The sequence below is a fragment of the Bactrocera neohumeralis genome, chromosome 2 (genome assembly GCF_024586455.1).
Source record: "Bactrocera neohumeralis isolate Rockhampton chromosome 2, APGP_CSIRO_Bneo_wtdbg2-racon-allhic-juicebox.fasta_v2, whole genome shotgun sequence".
Lineage (NCBI taxonomy): Eukaryota > Metazoa > Arthropoda > Insecta > Diptera > Tephritidae > Bactrocera > Bactrocera neohumeralis.
The window spans coordinates 49,315,813-49,339,043 of record NC_065919.1 but is presented as its reverse complement, the minus strand read 5'-3'; the positions used below and the strand labels follow the sequence as shown (position 1 = coordinate 49,339,043).

General features: G+C 33.2%; 1 protein-coding gene across 4 annotated transcripts in view; it reads left to right on the top strand.

The window, feature by feature from the left end:
- Window positions 1-16,278, top strand: part of LOC126750938 (lateral signaling target protein 2 homolog) — a 71,078-nt gene extending 54,800 nt beyond the window's left edge. For 3 of the 4 annotated variants that reach the window (XM_050460785.1, XM_050460784.1, XM_050460782.1), the window contains 4 exons: window positions 11,475-11,615; window positions 11,696-12,436; window positions 12,551-14,073; window positions 14,140-16,278. In XM_050460785.1, coding sequence (XP_050316742.1) covers window positions 11,475-11,615; window positions 11,696-12,436; window positions 12,551-14,073; window positions 14,140-15,343 — 3,609 coding nt within the window. In that variant the 3' untranslated portion in view covers window positions 15,344-16,278. The remainder of the gene's footprint in view (window positions 1-11,474; window positions 11,616-11,695; window positions 12,437-12,550; window positions 14,074-14,139) is intronic. The other variant, XM_050460786.1, reaches the window with a different exon arrangement.
- Window positions 16,279-23,231: the final 6,953 nt, after the last annotated feature.

Here is a 23,231-nt window from a genome sequence, read left to right as displayed (position 1 = left end):
CAAAATGGAATATTTGTTTGCAAAGTAAATTTTTTTTATTTCTATGCATGTCTTTATTGTTATTATGGCGTAGATAAAATATGGAGCAAGCAATTCGCTGTGTGAGTGACTCATATTGCCATTGCGTTTCAATTATTATTATGGCATTATGGCCAAAGTCAGACGAAAGTGAAAATAAGAATTGAAATCTCAAATTAAAAAAAAAAACATATTTTTCGCATTTGATTTTTGGGCTATCCGATTTATAGTATTTAATGTCAGTAAAATAAGCAGTTTTCCTGTCACATCAGATTTTCGCCCTTTCTCGAAGCATCTTCTAAACTTAAGAAGTTTTATTGGAAATAAAATATTTTGTGTATGATTTTATGTAGCCATTGACCTTTCTTGCAAGTGAATTTTTACGAAATAACTTTTAATCGATTAAAAAGGACTAGTTAAATTTAAATCGATAAAACATATTTGAATAACTTTTAATCGATAACAAAAGTTTCGTAAAATTTGAATCGATAAAAAATATTTAGTTAATTTTTAATCGATAAAAAATAGTTAGTTAATTTTTATTTTTAGTCGATAAAAAATATTCAGATAACTTTTAGTCGAAAATATTCAGATAATGTGTTTTCGATAGAAAAGTTTCAATAACTTATAATCGATAAATATTCAGATCAATAAAAGAAAATATATTAAAAAATTTCAATAACTTTCAATCGATAAAAAAAAGTTTCCGTAACTTTTAGTTGAAAAAAATTCAGATAACTTTTAATCGATAAAAAATATTTAGTTAACTTTTAGTCGATAAAAAATATTCAGATAACTTTTAGTCGATAAAAAATATTCAGATAACTTTTAGTCGAAAATATTCAGATAATGTGCTTTCGATAGAAAAGTTTCAATAACTTATAATCGATAAATATTCAGATCAATAAAAAAATCGATTAAAAAATTTAAATAACTTTCAATCGATAAAAAAAGTTTCCGTAACTTTTAGTTGAAAAAAATTCAGATAACTTTTAATCGATAAAAAATATTTAGTTAACTTTTAGTCGATAAAAAATATTCAGATAACTTTTAGTCGAAAATATTCAGATAATGTGTTTTCGAAAGAAAAGTTTCAATAACTTATAATCGATAAATATTCAGATCAATAAAAAAATCGATTAAAAAATTTAAATAAATTTCAATCGATAAAAAAAGTTTCATTAACTTTTAGTGGAAAAAATTCAGATAACTTTTAATCGATAAAAAATATTTAGATAACGTTTTTTCTATAGAAAAGTTTCGATAACTTTTAAACACTAAAAATGTTCCATGAAGGTTTCTTCCAGCAAAACTAAGCTTCAAGACCAAGACCCCATATTTACTGCACTCTATTTAATTTGTATGGTAGAATTTATGGTTTTCAATTTGTATGTCTATACTAGCGATTTGACATAACTTCACAATTAAGCTAAGACATTGAGTTTATCCAATTTTGATAACCAATTTTTGCAACTTAGTATTATTATTTTGGGCAGGTGGTAACCCTTTTTTAAATAATTTCTTGAAATTACTCATGTACTTTTGGCTTTATACCAAACTCGGAAAAATTTATTAAATTACTGTAAATTTGTGCTTATATGTAAACCGTATTGGCAACTCTGGGTGATAAGATTAATGCAATTAAGCGTTTTTGAAAATATTGTGTATGTAAATAAATAGAATTAACAATATTTTGTTCTAAAACGGACTGGCTCTTGACAAAAAAATGTAAAAACTTGGCAACCCTGCCGTATAAAATTTATGAGTTGAAGCGTTTTAAAACATATTTTGGATACAAATTTGGTGATTTTCAAAAAATCTGAAATCGCCTGGTGTTTTTTTACACAATTATACATATTTTTATAATAATAATATACATATTATCTACTGTGATATAGTTGTCAGCTCTGCTTTGACTAAAACTCAAGAGGCCATTATCTTCGATGCTAAAGGTTTTTTCCCATTAATCAGTCATTATTGACGTTAGCCTCGGTTAAAGCTAAATTATTGCAATTAACAAAAGCACAATCTTTTTTCTTTTGCATAAACGAAATTACCGCTTAAATACATACATACATATGTATGTATTTACATATAGACAACTTGTTAGTCAAAGTCAGTCATATTTGAAATTTACCTCAAACCGCATTTACTCCTGCCATTCATTTGCTTATCTGATGTGCGAATTTCGTTGTACGCTCTTTTTTAGCCACTAGACTTTCGTTTTTGAGCATTTTATATCGTTGTTGTCACTCACCTTTATTTTTTGTTTTGTGTCTCTCGTTTTGCATTTACCGGTTTTTGTGCGAAATACGTTTTGTGAACTGCGCAATTAATTGCGAATGGTATAAAAGAGCAAATGCCGCGCGCTCACACACACACATATATGCAGCTAGTGTGTATGTGTAAGTAGTCGGTTGACTGTGTCTGCATTCACCGCTAACCAATCAACCAAATAACTGCCAAACGGCCAAGCGTTCAACCTGCAAAGTTAACCAGCGAGCAAACAAATCGGTCAGTTCAGTTAGTCAATTAGCACACACACACACATGTAAACTTATGCATGCATATTTGTATATACATACATACATATATTTATATGCAAAATTAACTGAATTCAGTTTTTGTTTGTGTACAACTTCACTGCGCTATTTTCACAGGCGCTAATTCAAAGTTTAAACAGTGGGAGCATAAAGAAATAAGTTAAAAATATAAAAATATACAAAATCAATAAATATAACAAATAATAATTTAGTAAATAAAATAAAAAGAAATAAGTTAGTGTAATAAAAATTAAAAAAAAAAATAAGTTAGTATAATAAAAATAAAAACAAATTAAAAAATTAATACTTAAAACAACATGTTCAACAGAGTTTTTACTTTAGTTTAAACTTCTCTTTTATAATTTTTGTGTATTTCCCTCAGTTAAGTCAACGTAGAAACAGTGGACACTATAAACATTAATACAAAAACAAAAAAATATATAAACCAAATGTATTTAAAAAAAACTAAAAAAAAAATACTTAAAAAAGTTAAAATATATATATATACATATACATATGTATATAAAAAATAAAAAAAAAATTAAATTTAAAAATAATAAAAATGAACAAGTTAAAACTAAGAGAAGAATGAAAATAAAAAATAATAAAATAAAATAAATACATGGAAATAAACAAGAATACAAAAACATAAATGAAACAAAAAAATATTAAAAAAAAAATATTAAAAAAAATAAAAATATTAAAAAAAAAAATATACAAAAAATTGTTTAAAAATAATTATAATCTAATTTAAAAATAAAAATTTGAAAACTGAAAAAAGAATTAACATAATAATAAAAATTGAATAAAAATAAATAAATATGTGTTAATAAAAATTAAAAAAAAAAAAAAAAAAAAACATTATCTTCGGTTGCATATACATATAATTTTTAAATTAAAAACAAGTTCAATAGTGGTTATGTTTTACTTTAAGGTTCTCTTTTTTTTCTTGTTATTTTTCTCAGTTAATGCAACGTATAAACAGTGACAAATGTAAATAATAATAGAAAAATAAAAAATGATATAAAAAATAAAAAATAATATAAAAAAATAAAAAATAATATAAAAAAATAAAACAAAACATATTAAAAATAATAAAAATTAAAAAAAAAAAAATAAAAATCAAAAGTAAGAACTAAAAACATAATAAAAATGAAAAACTAAATTAAAATAAGAAAATTGTATATACAAATATTAAAAAGAAAAAAAACTGGAAAAAACGTACTCTTCGATTGCACCAAAGATTCCATTTTCCATTTTGATTCCATACAAAATCTCGATTTTGATCGATCAGTTTGCATGCTATAGTGGCCGGATCTGAACAATTTTTACGCACATTGTACCGTTTCTTTCCATACGATCTGCTATCGTCGATTTCGACATACAAGGTGCGTTCCAAAGTAAACAGGACTTAAAAAAATAAACAACAAATGGTTTTTTGTGCAAAATCAATTTATTTTATTCAAAATAGTCTCCTTCTGCTTCTATACTAAATACAGCTTTTTGCACGGTCCAAAAGCATGTCGAACGAGTATTTTAGCTCGTTGGCTGACATGGCCGCCAGTATGCCGGTGCAAGCCTTTTGAATGGCCTCTACGTCTGCATAACGCCTCCTTTCATGGACAAATGTCACACGACGCCATATCGGGTGAATACGGGAAGTGGTTAATGGTTAAAATGTGATTTTTGGTCAAATAATCGGTCACAAGCGTCGATCGATAAGACAGCGCATTATCGTACAACAAACGCTAACTCATTTTCTTCAGTTTTGACTTCTCCACTCGCGATTTTTTGGGTTTCGGTATCAAAAAATAATATTTTTCTATATAAAAAATTATAAAAGTTAATAATTAAAAGAAGAAATTCGAAAAAATAAATAAAAATGTATATTAATATAAAAAACACATAACAAGTTCAACAAGTTTTAGCTTTACTTTTAATTGTCTCGCTCCTTTTAGGCCGACTTCTTTTTTTAAGCATTTCCCTTATTCGCTATATTTTGCTGTTGCGTACGTATACAACTATGCCATACACACACATACGAATTCATTAATGCTGTGATTGCTTGTGTGTAGACATTTTTCAATCCACCTCATACCTGCAACTTGTGCTTCATTTGCTTATTGAATTATTTGTTGCTTTTTATCTCTTACTGGAGCTACTTCTCTTTAACGCCAGACGCGATCGACCGCCTATAACCTGATAAACTAACCAACCGTCTGCTTTTACGCTGAGCTTGTAAGTGTCTATGCAACTTTGCCGGTGTGTGTATGTGTGAGTTAGCGCTTGGAATTTTTTTCATAACTGGATTCATTTCGTTTTTTTCGCTGGCGGCGGCAGAGGCGTCAACGGTTTATCGTCATTGTGACATCTGTCAGTTGTGTTGATTTATCGCGCACGGTGGCAGCGAACAATTAGTCGCCATTCGCTGCAGCGACACCACTTTGTAAGTGTGATTAAAAGGTGTCGCGACATCTTTTTCTTGCAACCAGACATAAATATCATTTTGTTTTTGATGGCTTACACCTAAATTCATCACCGTTAAAAAGTTACAGTTGAAAATATGTTACTTATCCGTTATGTCGCCGGTACTTTGTGTTGACCCCATTTAGCGCGTACTTTGGTCCGGCACTGACCCAGATGTTAAAGTAGCGTCGCATGTAATCTCTTTGCTGTTTCTTTCAATTTAATTTTATATGGTAATTTGTTTTTGTTTTTAATGTTGATGTATTTGTAAATATTTCATTCTCAGTTAAAATGTCAATAAAGTCCAAATTTGCACATACATGTGTATGTATGTATCGTCCGTCCGTCCGTCCGTTTTAAGAGCTTGATAACTTTTTAAAAAAAAAAACGCATAAAATTTGCAAAATCTCATCGGTTCTTTATTTGAAACGTTAGATTGGTTCATGACATTTACTTTTTGAAGATAATTTCATTTAAATGTTGACCGCGGCTGCGTCTTAGGTGGTCCATTCTAATTTTTTTGGAAAGTCCAAGTTTTTGGGCGGAAACTACTATAGCTATGTCAACCAAACTTTTTCGAGCATTTCGGCCGGAATAGCCCGAATTTCTTCGGAAATGTTGTCTTCCAAAGCTGGAATAGTTGCTGGCTTATTTCTGTAGACTTTAGACTTGACGTAGCCCCGCAAAAAATAGTCTAAAGGTGTTAAATCGCATGATCTTGGTGGCCAACTTACGGGTCCATTTCTTGAGATGAATTGTTCTCCGAAGTTTTCCCTCAAAATGGCCATAGAATCGCGAGCTGTGTGGCATGTAGCGCCATCTTGTTGAAACCACATGAGTCAACATTTAAATGAAATTATCTTCAAAAAGTAAATGTCATGAACCAATTATCACGTTTCAAATAAAAAAGAACCGACGAACTTTGCAAATTTTATGTTGTTTTTTTTTATGTAAAAAAAGTTATCAAGAAAAATGTTAAAAAATCACCCGATACATATGTTTTATTTTTCTAAAGCTCCTAGATGCTGTATAGCACCTCAAACTTAGGTCGAATTTTTTATCGAAACTTATTTCATCACACCCTGCCTTTTTGTTTATCCAGCTCCTTCCTCGGTTATCCTCTATGTTTTACAACTCTCTCTCTCTCTTTCAAAATTTCATATTTTCTCTCTCTCTCTTCTCTTTTCTCTCTCTCTTAAGAAAATGATTCTCTATGGTGTTAATTCTCTCTCTCTCTTCTCTCTCTCTCTTCTCTCTCTCTTCTCTTTTTCTTCTCTCTCTCTCTCTCTCTCTCTCTCTCTCTCTCTCTTCTCTCTCTCTCTCTCTTCTCTCTCTCTCTCTCTCTCTCTCTCTCTCTTCTCTATCGATGACAAATTCTCTCTCTCTCTCTCTCTCTCTCTCTCTCTCTCACTCTCTCCTCTCTCTCTCTTTCTCTCTCTCTCTAATAAATATTTTATATTTCTTCTCTCTCTCTTCCTCTCTCTCTCTCTTCCTCTTCCTTTTACTCTCTATCTCTATTTCTTTCACACTCTCCTACCCCTATACCCTATGGTCCCGCAAAAAAAAATTATGATTTTTCGGTCAATTTTTCTTTTTCTTTTTCCCTTTCTCTTTCCCTTCCTCTCAACCCCTCTCTCCCACTGTCCTTCTCTTGCCTTTCCCCTCTCTCTAATCTCTCATTCGTTTTCTCTCTCTCTCTCTCTTTTAACCTCATTCTAACTCTTTCTCTCTCTGTTTTTCTTTCTTTTTCACTTTCTATTTCTCTATCTTCCCTTTCCTTTCACTCTCTATTTCTTTCACACTCTCCTACCGCTATACCCCTACGACCCCGAAAAAAATTTTATGCTTTCTATTCCATTTTCCTTTAATTAAGCCTGTTCATGCTATTTATACCAGTTCGTTGTTCGATTCACACCTCACAAGCTGCGGAGGGTCACTTCACTTTGCTATTTTCCCTTTTTCAGCTCATTTACTTAACTTTAATTTCATATGTATCTTAACTTTTCTATTTTACGTCAATTTTCGTTTTCTCCTCATACTTTTTCATGTCTTTCTCCACTCAATTGCGGTCCGCCTTATTTCTTTATTTTTATTTTGTTGAAGTTAACGGTCCATGTTACTTCGGTATTTTCATCCGCTTATGCGCTTTTCAAACTTACATATGTATATACATATTCACATACATATACATATGTATGTATGTATGTTTGTATATTTCAGAGCTTCATACTCACTTATATTTTTTATGTGTATGTATGTATGGGTATGTGTAAACTGTATTTTTATCTATCATTATTTACTTATCCTATTGCCATCTGTTTTGCGCCAAGGTCATTTTCTCTTCTTTTTTCGCATAGCGCCTCGTCTGTTGAAGCACAGTTTGGTCTTTCAGTCGCTTCACTTCGCTTTCTGTGATTTTTATGCGCATCTCCACAAACATTTGTATGTGTGTAGCTAGTAATTTTGTTTGCATACTAATTTGCGGCAGTGTTAATAATATTATTTACTTTTCTCCTCAGACATTCGAAATTTGCTGTGTAGTTTTCATTGCTTTGCCTTCCGTTCGCCAATTTTTTTTTTGCGCATTGACGCTACTGTGCCTTCTCCTCAGATGCCATCTTTAACGCATACACACATACATATGAATATACGTAATCATCTGCTCAGATTTCTGCGCGTGTGTTTAATTCCAGTGTTTATTGACCCGATGTTTGCCCTCGTTACTCGCACCATATGCTAACCTAAACATCTAATTTCTAGAGGCACTTGGCAACGTGCGTGTGTGTATTTGTATTCGAGAGATTGTTTACATTTCATGTTTGTGTATGCATGTGTGCGTAAATATTCACGTAATTATCAGATAGTTTTACTGAGCACTTTTATTTAATCGATTGAAAATAATGGGTGCACACAGACACACAGACACATGTAAACCTACGTGTGCTTGACTATAAATTCGCAAATTATTTGCCGGATGAAATTTGATTATTTCACTTTATGACTGATGTTGTGATTACTGCTCGATTATTCGAAACAAAAATCAAAGGAATTCATAAATTTGGTCTTCAACTGGCGTACACGTGCGTGTTTCGTAAAGCGTGTGTGCACAAATTTTAATTTCCTTAATTTAATTTTTATAATTTTTGCAATATAACGAATTTAATTTCATATAAGCATTAGGAATGTTTTTAAATATATAAACAAATTTTTATAATTTTTTTTATTCTAATTCATAAGTCACGAAATGAAACAAAATTATGAATTTAATTCCATATAACCATTGAGGGTGTTCATAAATATTTACATAATTTTTTTTTTAATTTTTTTTAAATTTTTTTTAATTTTTTTTTTTATTTTTTTTTTTTTTTTTTTTTTTTTTTTTTTTTTTCAATTTTTTGTTTTTTTTTTTTTTTAATTTTTTTTTTAAATTTTTTTTATTGTAATTCATAAGTCTAGAACCCCATTTCAACAACTTTTACTACTAAATCACGGCTAATACTAAATACAGCAAATTATAGCAGTGCTACATGTGTGGAAATGGCCTCCACGACTTCTTTTGCAGCAACGAATTCGATGGACCCAATTTTCGAATACTTTTTCACTAAATTAAGTTCGTATCTCAATAATAGGACGTTCAATAATGTCTTCTAAAGCTTGAAGTAAGTCGTGTTTATTGCTAAAGACCAATGACTTCAAATAACCCCACAAGAAGTAGTCTAATGCTGTTAAATCTCAACTTCTTGGAGGCCATTCAACGTCACAATTTCTTGAAATAATCGAATCCCCAAAACTTGCTCACAATAATTGGGTTGTTGCAAATGCTGTGTGGCACGTAGCTCCGTCTGGAACCAGTTGCGGTGTCACCAGGTTTATTTCGAAAGAAGTACAGACCGATAATGACCAGACCAAAAACCACACCAAACTGTCAATTTTCGTGAATGTAATGGTTATTTTTCTTTATTGGCGTAGACACCACTTACGCGGTTATAACCGAGTTTACAACAGCGCGCCACTCGTTCCTCCTTTTTACTGTTTGGCGCCGATTGGTAATTCCAAATGTGGCCGTACAACATGACCTAGACAGCGTTGCCGCTGTCTTTTAATTCGCTGAACTATGTCGATGTCGTCGTATATCTCGTACAGCTCATCGTTCCATCGACTGCGGTATTCGCCGTTGCCAATGCGCAAAGGACCACAATCTTCTGCAGAACCTTTCTCTCGAAAACTCGCCGACTCATCAGATGTTGTAATCGTCCATGCCTCTGCACCATGTAGCAGGACAGAGATGATGAGTGATGAGAGAGGGCTTTTGCTTCTCAATTCCCTGCACAGTCCGAAGTAGCACCTGTTGGCAAGAGTTATTCTGCGTTGGATTTCGGGCCCGACATTGTTGTTGTTAATACTGATTGCGAGATAGACGAAATTGTCTACGACTTCGAAGTTATGATTGTCAAGATTGACGTGGGAGCCAAGTCGTAAATGTGACGACTGTTTGTTTGATGACAGGAAATATTCCGTCTTGCTCTTTTACTATCACACCCATTTGCTTCGCTTCCTTATCCAGTCAATATAATCGGCCTACGCCAGCAGCTGTACACTCTTATAGATGATTGTACCTTCTCTATTCAGACCTGCAGCTCGAATAATTTTTTCCAGGAGTAGATTAAAGAAGTCAGGAGTCGCCTTGATGAGAAAAAATAGAAAACAGCCTCGAATGAGGGACCCCCCTTTAATGACGACCACTGCACAATAAAAAAAAAATTACGCATTATTCTCCCAATTTACTTTCCCTCTCTTTTTCTTTGCAAATCTCATTTTTTCTCTGTCTTTCTCTCTTTCGTTCCTTTCCTTCCTTCTGTATAAGTATACGTATTAAGGATGAAGCTTAAATGATTTCATATATTTAGGCGTTACATGAAGGGGTTACATGGGTTTCCTTGTGTAAAAAACAACCCTTTTTCAAAATTTTTTTCTCATATAAAAAATGAAATTTTTTATTGTTACAAACATACATACGCTATTAACGAAGAAATTCTGAAATTGTTGGAGAAAAATAGTTTAAACCAGTGGTCCTCGGAAAAAAAATGTGCACGCGTTGGCAGCATAACTCCTAACGAGATCATCTAAAGCGAAAAAATATGTGTTTATGTTATAACCTTAACTTCGAACTTGGAGAAAGGAAAAAGAAATGAAAATTTCGCGACATCGAAAATAATCCGTCGTTCAAGTCTGTAAGAATTAATTATCTCAAGGACCTGTGTAAAATTTCATGAAGATCGGCTAAGTAGCTCTCGAAAAATCTTGCCAGCCGACTTCCAAAACACAATTTCGAAAGAGACGCGTCTGAATATGGCGCATTTAGCCTAGTTGGCCTCGATCGCACATATTCTCCAGGCTGTATTTCCGAAACTATTACTCGAATCAACTTGAAAATTTAGGACAATATTCCAGAGGTGTTTAGAATTTAATAAGACAATAAAAAAATCGATTTTTTGAAACGCGTAAACCTATGTGACCCCTTCAATAATACGTGATATATTATATTTGTTAAAAAAATCTTTAAAAAATTATAAAACATAGAAATTATAATTAATTTATTTGTTAATACAAATTTTTATATTTTTAAAATTGTATAATAAGTTTTATTTTTATATAAAAAAAATTAAAATTTAATTAGTTAATTAAATATTATTACTTAAAATATTAATTATTTATTTTTTTTTTAATATTGTTTTTTAATTTCTTTCATATTACAATTTTTATAAATTTGTTAATAATTACAAATTTTTTGTTACATTTTTTATATTTTTTTTAAATTTTTATTTTTGATTTTTGATTTTTGATTTTTTATATTTGATTTTCATATTTTATATAAATATTTTCGTGTCTTTATTTTACTATTTTTATAATATTTTAATTATTTACTGTTAAAATAATGTATTCTATAACTTGAATTTCTTATTTCACCAAATTACATTAACTATTTAACAGTAACTGCATTCATATATTATAATAGAATTTCCTAGATTACGAAATGCAAGTTTTTTGATTAGTCCAACGAATTGCAAATGCAACAAACTGTCAAACTACATATTATTTGCCTACATTTTCTCTCGCTGATAATGCAAGGCACTCAATCATTGCACTGTCAGCCCATTTAGACTGTCAAGTGCGAAAATACTCGTAATAATTTTTTTTTCTCAAACTGAATACAAGATGAATTGCATGGCACGGTAATTATTGATGGAAATTTCGTAATTTGTGCTATTTATTTACATTGTTTTTGTGTTGTATATATAAATATAAAAACGTTGATGGATTTCTATTTTTACACATTAACATTTATAATTTTATGGTTATCTATATATGTACATATGTATGTATATAATGTAAGTTAAAGTTTGAAATTGGATTCTTATAGCATTTTCCACCACTTTATACTTGCAGGCAGATGACAAATCTCTACTAGCACGCTTCTATCATGCAGATCGTTCACTCACAGCCGTCGCCAGCGAATTGGACAGCTTCGATGGGCGCGCAGAGCCAGATCGCTGTTCACGTCTTGTCAGCCGGCTGCGACAGGGACAGGTAGTATCTCTGCGCTTACTTTACCAATTGCTTATATAAATAATTATATTTTTTTTTTTAATTTTTCACTCTCTCACAAGGACAAAGTACTCTCCATTACTAATTTAATAATGGAAGAGCTGCTTGGCGACGAACGTCATCCGCGTGCGTTTCGTGCGAAATTTCCCGAAGAAGTGCTGCAGGAAAATTTGGCCGGTCAGTTATGGTTCGGCGCCGAGTGCCTTGCTGCCGGCTCATCGATAATGCATCGCGAACAGGAGAGCAAAGAGATGCGTCCGTTGGCGCAGGCGGTCACAAAGAGTTTGGGTAATGTGCGTAGCTTGTTGCGTGATCAGTGCCTTCGGAATAATGTGCCGAATAGCAAAACACTACATTTGGATATAAACGATTCCACCACAGAGCAATTGTATGAGAGTTTGAAAATATTCGATCGTTTATTTGCCGAATTCGAGTTGCGTTATGTCAGCGCTATGGTGCAGGTGAAAACAAAGGACGAGTACGAGATGCAAGAAATGATTTGTGTGCTCTTTTCGGAGACTTTGCATCGTGCGCTCAAATTGGGTCTCATCGATCAGGACAAAGTGGATACATTCGATCCGGCTTTAATGTTCTCCATACCACGTTTGGCAATTATAACGGGTTTGGTAGTGTTTCCTAAAGGACCGCTCAATATGGATATGCCGGCCGATCAGTTGTCGGAAATGTTTCGACCATTTCGCACAATACTCATCAAAATACGCGATCTACTGCGTGCGTTGAGTAAAAGTGAGCTGCAACAGTTGGAGAAGTTGCTATGCACCAATGAGGACATTCAGTTAACGGTGAGTGCGAACCAAAGTTACTTATATTTATCTTGTATTTTATAGTCGTGTAAGCTCTAATAATTCTAATTGAATATTACTAATAATAATTTTTCTCCCATCCCACCTTTTTAGCTGCCGGTAGGCACCAGCAGCATCGAAGCGCCGAGTGAGGATCAACGGAACAATAACAGCACCACTACCAGCACGAATGCGTCTATTACACAAAATCCTGCCAGTAGCACAATCGAGGAAACGCTTGCCCATCCTCTGGAACAACGAAACAATAATTTAACCGGCACTTCGCCTAACGCTACTACCTGGGAGACGCAAGTTCATACTGCTAACCCCAGCACAATGAGTCCGAAACATCCTCCGAGAACTGTTAAAACAGCAGTTGGTGGTGGCGCAGGTGGCATCGGCACATCCAACAACGGGAAAAAGTCCCATTGTAATTCATGCAGCCATCGCTCGATATCGTCGGCCTCTAGTGATAGTTCGGCGCTATCCACACCCGCCGTTTCGCCGACTCCATCACATTCGATTGCATCAACAACGTCTGCAGTATTGAATAGTTCGACTACCTCACCGGCAGACTGGACCGATGACGACGATGATGAGATGGATGGGGATGAAGATGATGAGCGCGATGAAGAAGAAGACGACGTTGATGTCGATGATGACGATGATGATATGCTGGTTAATGGGGGTGAAGCTGACGAAACCGACGATGACGAAGTTGTGATCGGTGATTGTGAGAACGAAGACATGGTATCTGCCGACTGTGCTACCGGCTATCTTATTCCAAATACAAATTTCGGCAACTTGCTGCAGCCACAAGAAGTTCCTTTGACGGGCAATTTCATAGCCAGTGAAGATGATGCTTCCAGCAATGCCAATGTGGAGCTGGAAGAAGACCAACCAAACTACGCAGATGTTCCCACCACAAGTGCAGCATTAAGACGTCTACGTCTAAGCAGTCAAACTGAACAAATCTCCATTGGGAGTGACGATAAAGCGACAATAATTGCCGCTGCAACAACAACAACCACAACACCCTCACCAAAGTCATCGTCAGGTTCACAAGGAAGCAACGATAATCTGACCAGTCCCAATGGAAGTGATCAAATGTCTGCCTGTAGTTGTGAGCCTGCAAGTTCATCTTCATCGTCGTCCACACAAAGCAACAACAGTGCGCCGAGCGGGAAACAGACAACACAGCGTCATTGCAACAACCACCATCATCATCATCATCATCATAATGAGCACAGTAGCTGCGCGCTTACGCAACCACACAGCGCGCACAGTCATCAGAGCCCGCCAAGTCGTCATTATCCTTACCATCAACACAACCATCATCACCACCATCACCATCATCATCATCACCATCGGCATAATCGTAGCCGCAATGAACAAGCAACGAAGGCGAAAAACGGCACTGCTGAGGAAAGTGTTAGCAGTGACGCCAATTCGGCGCAGCTCGCGAGTTCAAGTGATGTCAAAGAGGTCACGAAGTCGAAAATGACCGCCAGTCAAAGCAACACCTCGAGCGTAGATAGCAGTAGCGCATCTTCGTTGTCGGAAGTTGTTGCGCATCCGCTGCAAGCGCCCAGTGAAGTCAGCCAGGCAATAAAAGTGGCTACACGCAAACGTTTCAAGTAAGTGTTCGTGTTCTGCTTGGTTTTTGTTAAACAATTTAACATAACCCAATTTTTTCCTCATAGAAGTATCGAAAATCTATTGCATCGTCTCTTCGTATGCATAGCCGGCGTGGCTGATCAGCTGCAGACCAATTTCGCCGCCGATTTGCGCCAAATTTTGCGCAGCGTATTCCTCATGAATATGTCGCCGGCGCAAGAGGATTTGGATATACCCGAAAAACCAAAGGAATCGGAATTATTTGAATTCCGCGCGTCCGAACAAGATGTGATACAGGAGAATGCCGGCTCCAATCAGAGCATTTATTCAGCCGAAGAAGTTAATCCCGAGCTGGACAGTGTATTCCACAATAATGGCGGTGGTAGTGGCGGCGGCAGCGGTTCAGGCAGTGGCAACAACAGCAGCAGCAGTGTCGGCGGCTGTAGCAACAGCAACAATCGGCATTCCCTCGGCGGCGCCATACAGCGTGGCAATACTATAGACGTGGCTGAGTCGAACGCAGCGCCGTCTAGTGTAACAGCCGGTCGCGTGCATGTTTGTCGCAGTCGTAGTTTAGGTGATCAGGATCATAGTGATATTGGCGCGACGCCTGCCTCATCCTCTGCCGCTGCGAGGGTTGGTAGTCAGAACAGCCGCTTAAGCGCCTACATAAGCGGCCAACGGCAGCGACGAAATCGTAACGACTCGGTGGGCAGCACATCGCCCATATCATCGTCGTCGTCCTCATCATCTGCCTCGTCCGAAAATAACTCGCCAATAAGCCAGCGCACATCAATGCCGCACACCGCCAACAGTCACAACCACCACAATAACAATGTTAACAACAACAACAATAATAATAACAATACACCAGCCAGCAGAGCATCACCACCGTCTAGCGCGCTCATAGCACCGAACGCATACGCGGTCGCCGCTGCCACCGTAGCCGCCTCCAACGCGATGCGCAACGCCAATGTGAATGCACGCATTTCGCCGCCCGCCTGGGTGCCGGACGATAAGGCGCCACGCTGCATGAGCTGTCGCACACAGTTCACCGCATTCCGTCGGCGTCACCACTGTCGCAACTGCGGCGGCGTATTCTGCGGTGTCTGCTCCAATGCAACGGCACCATTGCCCAAATATGGACTGACAAAGGCGGTGCGCGTTTGCCGCGATTGTTACGTGAGCGAGATGCGCGCGAGCGCTAGCCCGACGGGCAGCAGCGCCGCACGCTCGCCGCCCATATCACCGCGTTCCAACGCGTCGGCGGCAACTGCTGGCGGTTCGTAGAAACACGACTTTGTAGTGCTGGATTTGGCCGGCGTGTAGTTACCAGGACACTGTTGGAGAAATGTGTAAGCATGGCGCGCACTTCTGCTGCTGCTGCTGATCAGTTGCCACATACATTTGTGCAGCATTTTACACTATATACGTATTTCCATTTTTTGTTTTATTTTTACTTAGCGATTAGTTACACAATGCGAATGTGTAAAGTATGAATTGTATTGGTCCTTAAGTTGACAATTACAACTGTGTGTTTGTTGTAAGCCTGAAATCTTTTTATTTGTATTTTTTTAATTTTCGAGCTAATCAGCCTTAAAAAAGTCCTTCAAAACTTTGTTTTTAGTAATTCGTAACATTGGCTTTGTGGCGTTTGCATTGGGGAGCGCGATTCTCTGTGATTACCTACATGTACCGTTATTTGAAATGCTGCGTGGTGTTGAAATCAAGCTTATTTTTCACAGAAGCTGTTTGTCTCACATTGTTTTTATTGTATTTCTATGTGGATTTATATTTTTACTATCGAAAGTTCTCTTTCTTTTTTAAATTTTCTCCTTTGCACTCTGATTTGTGGTTTAAGAGTGTCCTACTACTCAAAAAATTATGACAGCTGTCATTACGTAACATATTGTCATTATATTTATGTATCTAGCATATTGTAGATCGAAGCCTGTTAAAAACAAGCTAAAATAAAACAAAAAAAAACATATCCACAATTTATAAAATGAGAAGATCAAGCTGAGAATATAATTTCTTAAACTTTTTTGTTATTTTAGTCGGCTCAAATTTTATGTTATTTTCATAGAAGATTTTTAAATGATATATGTATACATATAATATTACATAAAAAGTGATATTTTCTAAACAAATAATGGTAAAAAAATTAAAAAAATATTAATAATTAAAATTATATAAATATAGCATTATATCAAAAATAACGAAATCATGCTAAAAATTTTATTAAAATAAAAGTATGTATATGAAATATAACAATAATGTTGATAGTTAAACAAAAATTATAATATTAATTAAAATAATATGATAATAATAAAAAAATGAATCAATTAAAAATATTAAATCATAAACAATTATATATAAAACCCGAAAATTAATTGTATACAAATATTTGATATTTGAAGCTTTGTGATAAAAAACTATTTACGCTGAAATATCAAAAATAATTATCACTAAATTAAAAACAAATTATTAATTAAAAACACAAGTGATAAGAAATAAAAATATTACAATTAAAAATAATTAATAACAAATAAATTAAAAAATACAAATTTGTATTGATAAACAATTAATTTATATTTATTAAAATAATAAAAAGTCATAACAAAAATAATCGAAAAAATAAAAATAATTAATAAAATATATAATTCTATCAAAATAAAAGTAAATAATTTAGATATGAGACAAAAAATAAAGTATTTAAATTAAATATGCAAACTTTTGATATTTGAAAATTGTGTGATAAAACTTTTTTATGTTGAAATATTAAAATTAATAATTAATTCATTAAAATAAAATAATTATAAATAAAATTATTATATACTATTATTATATTATAAAATGATTACAATTAAAAATAATAAAATGTAATAAAAAATTAGTTAGAATAATAAAATAAATTAAATAACTAATAAAAATAAAATGAAAAAAATTAGCTATAAAACCCAAAACTAAATTATTAATAAAAAATAAAATTAAAGGTGTAAAAAAATGATGAGATGTAAAAAATTATTTATGTTGAAAGGTCAACATTAACACTTAATGAATTTAATAAAAAAATAAAGAAATATAAATGATAATAAACATAAAAAATAATAAATAAAATGATAAAAATTATTAATAAATAAATTGATAAAAATGAATAATAAATAAATTGATAAAAATGAATAATAAATAAATAAAAATAAATTTAAATAAAACAATAAAAACTAATAAATACGCTATAAATAATTAAATTATATAATTTTGATATGAAATCCATAAACTTGCTATATAAGTTTATTTTAATATATAGTTAAAACGTTGTGATAGAAAAGTTATTTTGTTGAAATGAAAAAACCATATTAATTAATTAATTATGAAATAATATTAATAATAAAATATAAAATAAAGTAAGTGAGAAAATAATAAAAATTTAAAATAAATTAATATTAAAAATAATTAAAAATTTTAAAAATATAACCAAAAAATTAATACCATATTTTTTTAATTTGTATTAAAAATATATACATATGTACATAATAAAAATCAATATTAACTTCTAAATTAGTAATCAGAGAAAAAACAATTATTTCCAAAATTCAAAAAATAATGCGACACTATATAAAAATAATAAAATATAAATAAAAACCGAAAACTAATAAATAAAAAAATTAATAAAAAATTTTGTTATGTTGTGATAAAAAAAACTTCTGTGGAAATAAAATAAAACCTCTAAAATAATTATTTATGAAAAACAAAAACAAATAAAAACTGCCAAATAATAAATTGAAAAAAAGTTTAATATAAAAATATAAGAATAATGCAAATAAAAAGAAAATTACAACAAAAAAAAAATTTAAAATAAAATAAATAATATATAATATTGAAAATTTATAAAATATTTAACATATGTATTTCTGTTGAAATAAACAAATCATTTAAATTAATTATTTATGAAAAAAATTGCAAAATAATAAATTAATATAACAATTATAAAAATAATACAAATAAAAAGAAAATTGTAACAAAAAATGTAAATTAAAATAAATAATATATAATATTAAAACAAAAAAAAATATTTTTATTAAGGAGCCAAAAATAAGTTATATGATATATAAATATATATACAATATATTTCTTTTGATATTCGAAATTTTGTGATAAAAAATTTTAATTTTAATAAAATATTGAGATATCAAAATTCATTGAAATTTAAATTAAAAAATTATATATATTTACAATATTCATTTTCTTTTACGCGAACAGCTGATTTCCACAAAATACACCGCGCAAGCATAAAATTAAATATTCAGCTACAACAACACTATAAATCTTCAGTTGTAGCTCATAAACGCAAGCTCCCCTGCCGCCAAGTGTCCACACCAGTAATGCATAATGCTTTTAATTTTTTAAAATTAAACCCTTTTCGAACTGAACTTTAAAGTTAAAGTTTCGTAGCATAGATGGAAAGTCACCAACCACAGTGTATGTATGTATTTTTTATGTACAACTTAAAACTTGGTCTATTTTTGTATAACTTAGTAACTAAAAAAATTACAAAAAAAATTAAATTAATAAAAATGTAAAAGTAAAAAGAAAAATAATAAAAAAAGAACATAGACAACTGTTAGTTTTGTAGCAATAAGAGATTTTTGTATTGTATTTTTTAGTGAACGAGGGTATGAGAATAATTTTCTAAATAAATTTCCATAATAATAAAAATTATTATAACAATATTAAAAATAATTATAATAATAGTAAATAATAAATAATAATGAAAATAATATAAATAATAAAAATAAAAGCAGCAAAACACGCGCAAAACCGTTTTGTATTGCTGAACTGCGTTTAGTTTGAGATGTGTGATGCTAAATAATCAGATGAATTGTAAAACTAGCGTTTAGTGCATAGCGAAAATTCTAAAATAATTTGCAAAATGATTTTTTGTGTATAAAACAAAACAAAAAAAAAAAAAACATGGTAAGCAAGCGTGGTAACGAGTGATAGAGAGAGAGGAGATTTACACACATTTAGTCTTAGATTTATTGCATTGCTTTTGTAATAACGGTAATTACAATTTTGTTTGTACGACTCGCTGAAGTGTCTTAGCAATTGTATTTATACTAATTAATGTTTGTTTTTTTGCTTTTATTATCTACTTCGATTTCTTATGTTTAGCTAATCATTATATACGATTACCACATGATTACTTCACTGTTGACTATTGAAAACTATAATTAATAACATTTTTTTGTTTGGCAAATATTTGCATGAATTAAACTACAATTAATAACAAGTTTTGTTGCATTTGTTTATGTTTTTGTAATTGTACCAACTGAAAGTGAAATACTATATATACATATATATATGTATATATAATTTTTTTTGTTTTAAATAAATATGTACGAAATTGCCGAAAGTAGCTGCTACAAATAACTGTAAGTTTTATTATTATTATTATTCTATTGGCCAAATGTATTTATATATAAATAAAAACTAAAAAAAATAATAATTTTGCTTAAAATTAATTTCTTGCAATGGGAATTCAATGATTTTGTGATCTATTATCTGTTTACTTTTATGCAGTTTATTTACAAATTTATTTTTATGAATAAGAAGAAGAGAACAGCACTAAGAATTTTCCATGTCTAAATTGAAAGCTGGTGAATCGCAAAATAATTTGTTGAGAAATAATTAAATAAATAAATAAGTAATATATACTTACATTATACACACACAATGTATGAGAAGCGCCATGTTTTATTTACAGAGGATGGGGGGGAAACAAGGTTGAAGTTGCAGGCAGTATGCATAGCAAAACGTAAGGGGTTCAATTTACTTGTGAATTTCAAAAAATAATTTTTTACTGAATATACATATAAAGGGTGAGCCAAGTAGAGATACTTTTTTCAATAGCCCTTTTTGACAGATCACGCGTGTGCCGTGTTAAGCTGTCAGGTTATTTTTGTTCAGTATTGTTTGGTATTTCATCATGAAAAGATTTAACAACGCTTGATCAACATTTGCAAATCGTTCAGCTTTATTGCAAAAATTGACTTTCTGTAAAGCATGTGTTTTGCGCGCTTTGCTGAATTTACGGTCAAGACCGTGGAGAGTCGATTCGGCGCTATTCCCAGCAACTGACTGATTCTGACTGACGTATTGAACGACTTGGCGCATTTTACTTGACCTTCCCAAGCGACATCGCTTCGCTCTATGGGCTTTTGAAAAATTCCAAAATAATCCCACGTTTTCGAGCCAAATTTCGTTCAACCATGATCTGGTCTCAATCGGTATGTAAACAAACAAAATTGCCGCATTTAAGATGAAGAGCAACCAAAAGAGTTTCAAGAGCTACCATTTCATGAAGAAAAAAACAACGATTTCTCCAAAAATGATAACGGTGAGAACATAACCGACAATGGCGACCTTTATTACGCCACGATAACCAACTATTTGATGCCTGAAAAAATATAGTTGAAACAAAAATTTGGCTTGATGACGAGTTTCCGAACACTATTCTTCTTCTTTACTGGCGTAGACACCGCTTACGCGATTATAGCCGAGTTAACAACAGTGCGCCAGTCGTTTCTTCTTTTCGCTACGTGGCGCCAATTGGATATTCCAAGCGAAGCCAAGTCCTTCTCCACTTGGACCTTCCAACGGAGTGGAGGTCTTCCTCCACCTCTGCTTGACCCGGCGGGTACTGCGTCGAATACTTTCAGAGCTGAAGTATTTTCGTCCATTCGGACAACATGACCTAGCCAGCGTAGCCACTGTCTTTTAATTCGCTGAACTATTCGGAGATATTCGAGCATAATAAACCTGAGTTTTTGCATCGATATCTAACAATGTGTGAAACGTGGCCCCATCATGTCACTCCGAAGTCGCGTCGACAGTCATCCGAGTGGACTGCACTCGCTGAACCCGCTCCAAAGCGTGTAAAAGCGTAACAGTCGGCTGGAAAGGTTATGTCGTCTGTATTTTGGGAAGCGCATGAAATAATTTTTATTGACTACCTTGAAGACCATCAACAGCGACTGTAAATGCCCCGTATCACAATTCAGAGAAAACGATGTCAAAAATCTATGAATTGGGCTTCGAATTTCTTCCGCATCTACTGTATTCTCCAGATCTGGCCCCTGCGACTATTTCCTGTTCTCAAATCTAAAAAAAAAATTGTCGCTGGGAAGAAAATTTCGTCGAATGAGAGGTGTTCAGCGAATCTGAGATATTGAAGCAAAGGACAATTCGTACTACAAAGAAAGGTATCGAAAAGTAGAAGAGTTGCTATAATCAGTGTATCACCATTCCAAAAAAATAGAATTTGTTTCAATATGTTAGGTCGGGGCTTTTCAATTAAACTATTACGTAAATCGCTTTCAAATTTCAAATGCTTTCACTTACTTGAAGGGAAGTCGTCTCCTAGAAACATCAGCAGAAAACCTTTCCAATGGTTCCAAGTCCAAACACCACTCATAGCTCTAGTTGCTGTGTGAGCCTAGCGAAACTTCGTTCCAGATACTGTAGTAGATTAAAATCCAACTTAACCAGAATAGACCCTGAAATACAAAGCCAATGAGTCTCTGCATAAGACTTATCACCTCTATGCATGCCCAATGAAGATAACCCACTTAAGGAGAGGGGTTCCTATGGTCTTAACCCGTCTAAACAACTCGTTTCTTAAGTCTATTGTTAAGTGATTTCAACGACATTTAACTTATTGATTTTCTCTAAGCAGGGTCTGTGTAATCGTTACTAACAATAACAGGTATGATGATTTATATTATAGGGGAAGCTCTTTCAATGCCTGTGCTTTCTTTTCAGTATTCATCAGACTGCTGAGTCCAGAAAAGACTTGGTTAACATATACTTCTTACAACTGAGAACGATGTAGATTAAAGCGTTTTCTCAACTTGCTTATTTCAAAGAGTGCGTTAAGCAGGATTCCCAGTCCTTGAATCGCTGCAGCCAAAGAACTTGAAGATTTCATATCTAAGGAAGGTCTTCAATACATTATCGAGCTAAAGGAACATACAAGTACGTTCCAAAGTAAACAGCATTTAAAAAAAAAACAACAAATGGTTTTTTCGGCAAAATCAATTTATTTTATTCAAAATAGTCTCCTTCTGCTTCAATACTCAATACAGCTTTTTGCACGGTCCAAAAGCATGTCGAAGCTCGTTGGCTGGTATGGCCGCCAGTATGCCGGTGCAAGCCTCTTGAATGGCCTCTACGTCTGCATAACGCTTTCCTTTCATGGTCAAATGCATTCTCCGAAAAGGAAGAAGTCGCACGGTGCCATATCAGGTGAATACGGGGAGTGGTTAATGGTTAAAATGTGATTTTTGGTCAAATAATCGTCCTTCGAATATTGGATTTTGAGCTATTTTTGGACGTGAGTCAATTTGTGCGGAACAAACCTTGCGTACACCTTTCGTAAGCCCAAATGTTCGGTCAAAATGCGATAAATCGATGTTTTAGAGATGTTCAATTCCATTTCCATGAATTTCAATGATGATTTCGGCTGATTTTTGATAAACTCACGCACAGTTTCGATGGAATTTCCGGTGAACACGGATTTTGATTGGCCCACATGTTCATCGTCATTTATGTCCTTACGACCACTTTGAAAACGTTGAAACCACTCGTGCCAATGCAATCATCGCCATAAACTTGTTTCATCAATTGAAACGTGTCGGTAAAAGTCTTACCAATTTTAAAACAAAATTTAATGTTGTCTCTTTGTTCGAAGCTCATTTTCGCACCGATAACATAAACATACTAATACTTAAAATGCCATAACTTCAATGAAATTCTCACTGGACAATCGATAAAGATAGCAGATTCTAACGCACCAGTCGACATATATAGATGGCACCAGGGGGAGCTAGATTCAAAAAGTCCTGTTTACTTTGGAACGCACCTTATATAATGAACATCGAGAGAAATGTTTATTGATTGGAAATCACAAATTTAGCTGATCAATCTGTTCTTGTTATAGGTGAAATCTAAAAAAGGATAGATTGTTTTTCTTGGAGCGGTAGAATCCTGCGGAGTTGACAGTCTTTGGCCGCATAAAAATCTGGGTCCTTTCACTTATGTACGTAGACTCAACTGTCGTGGGAACGGAAAAAAGAGTAGATAACAGTCCTTGACTGGATAAAGTCCGGATCAATTC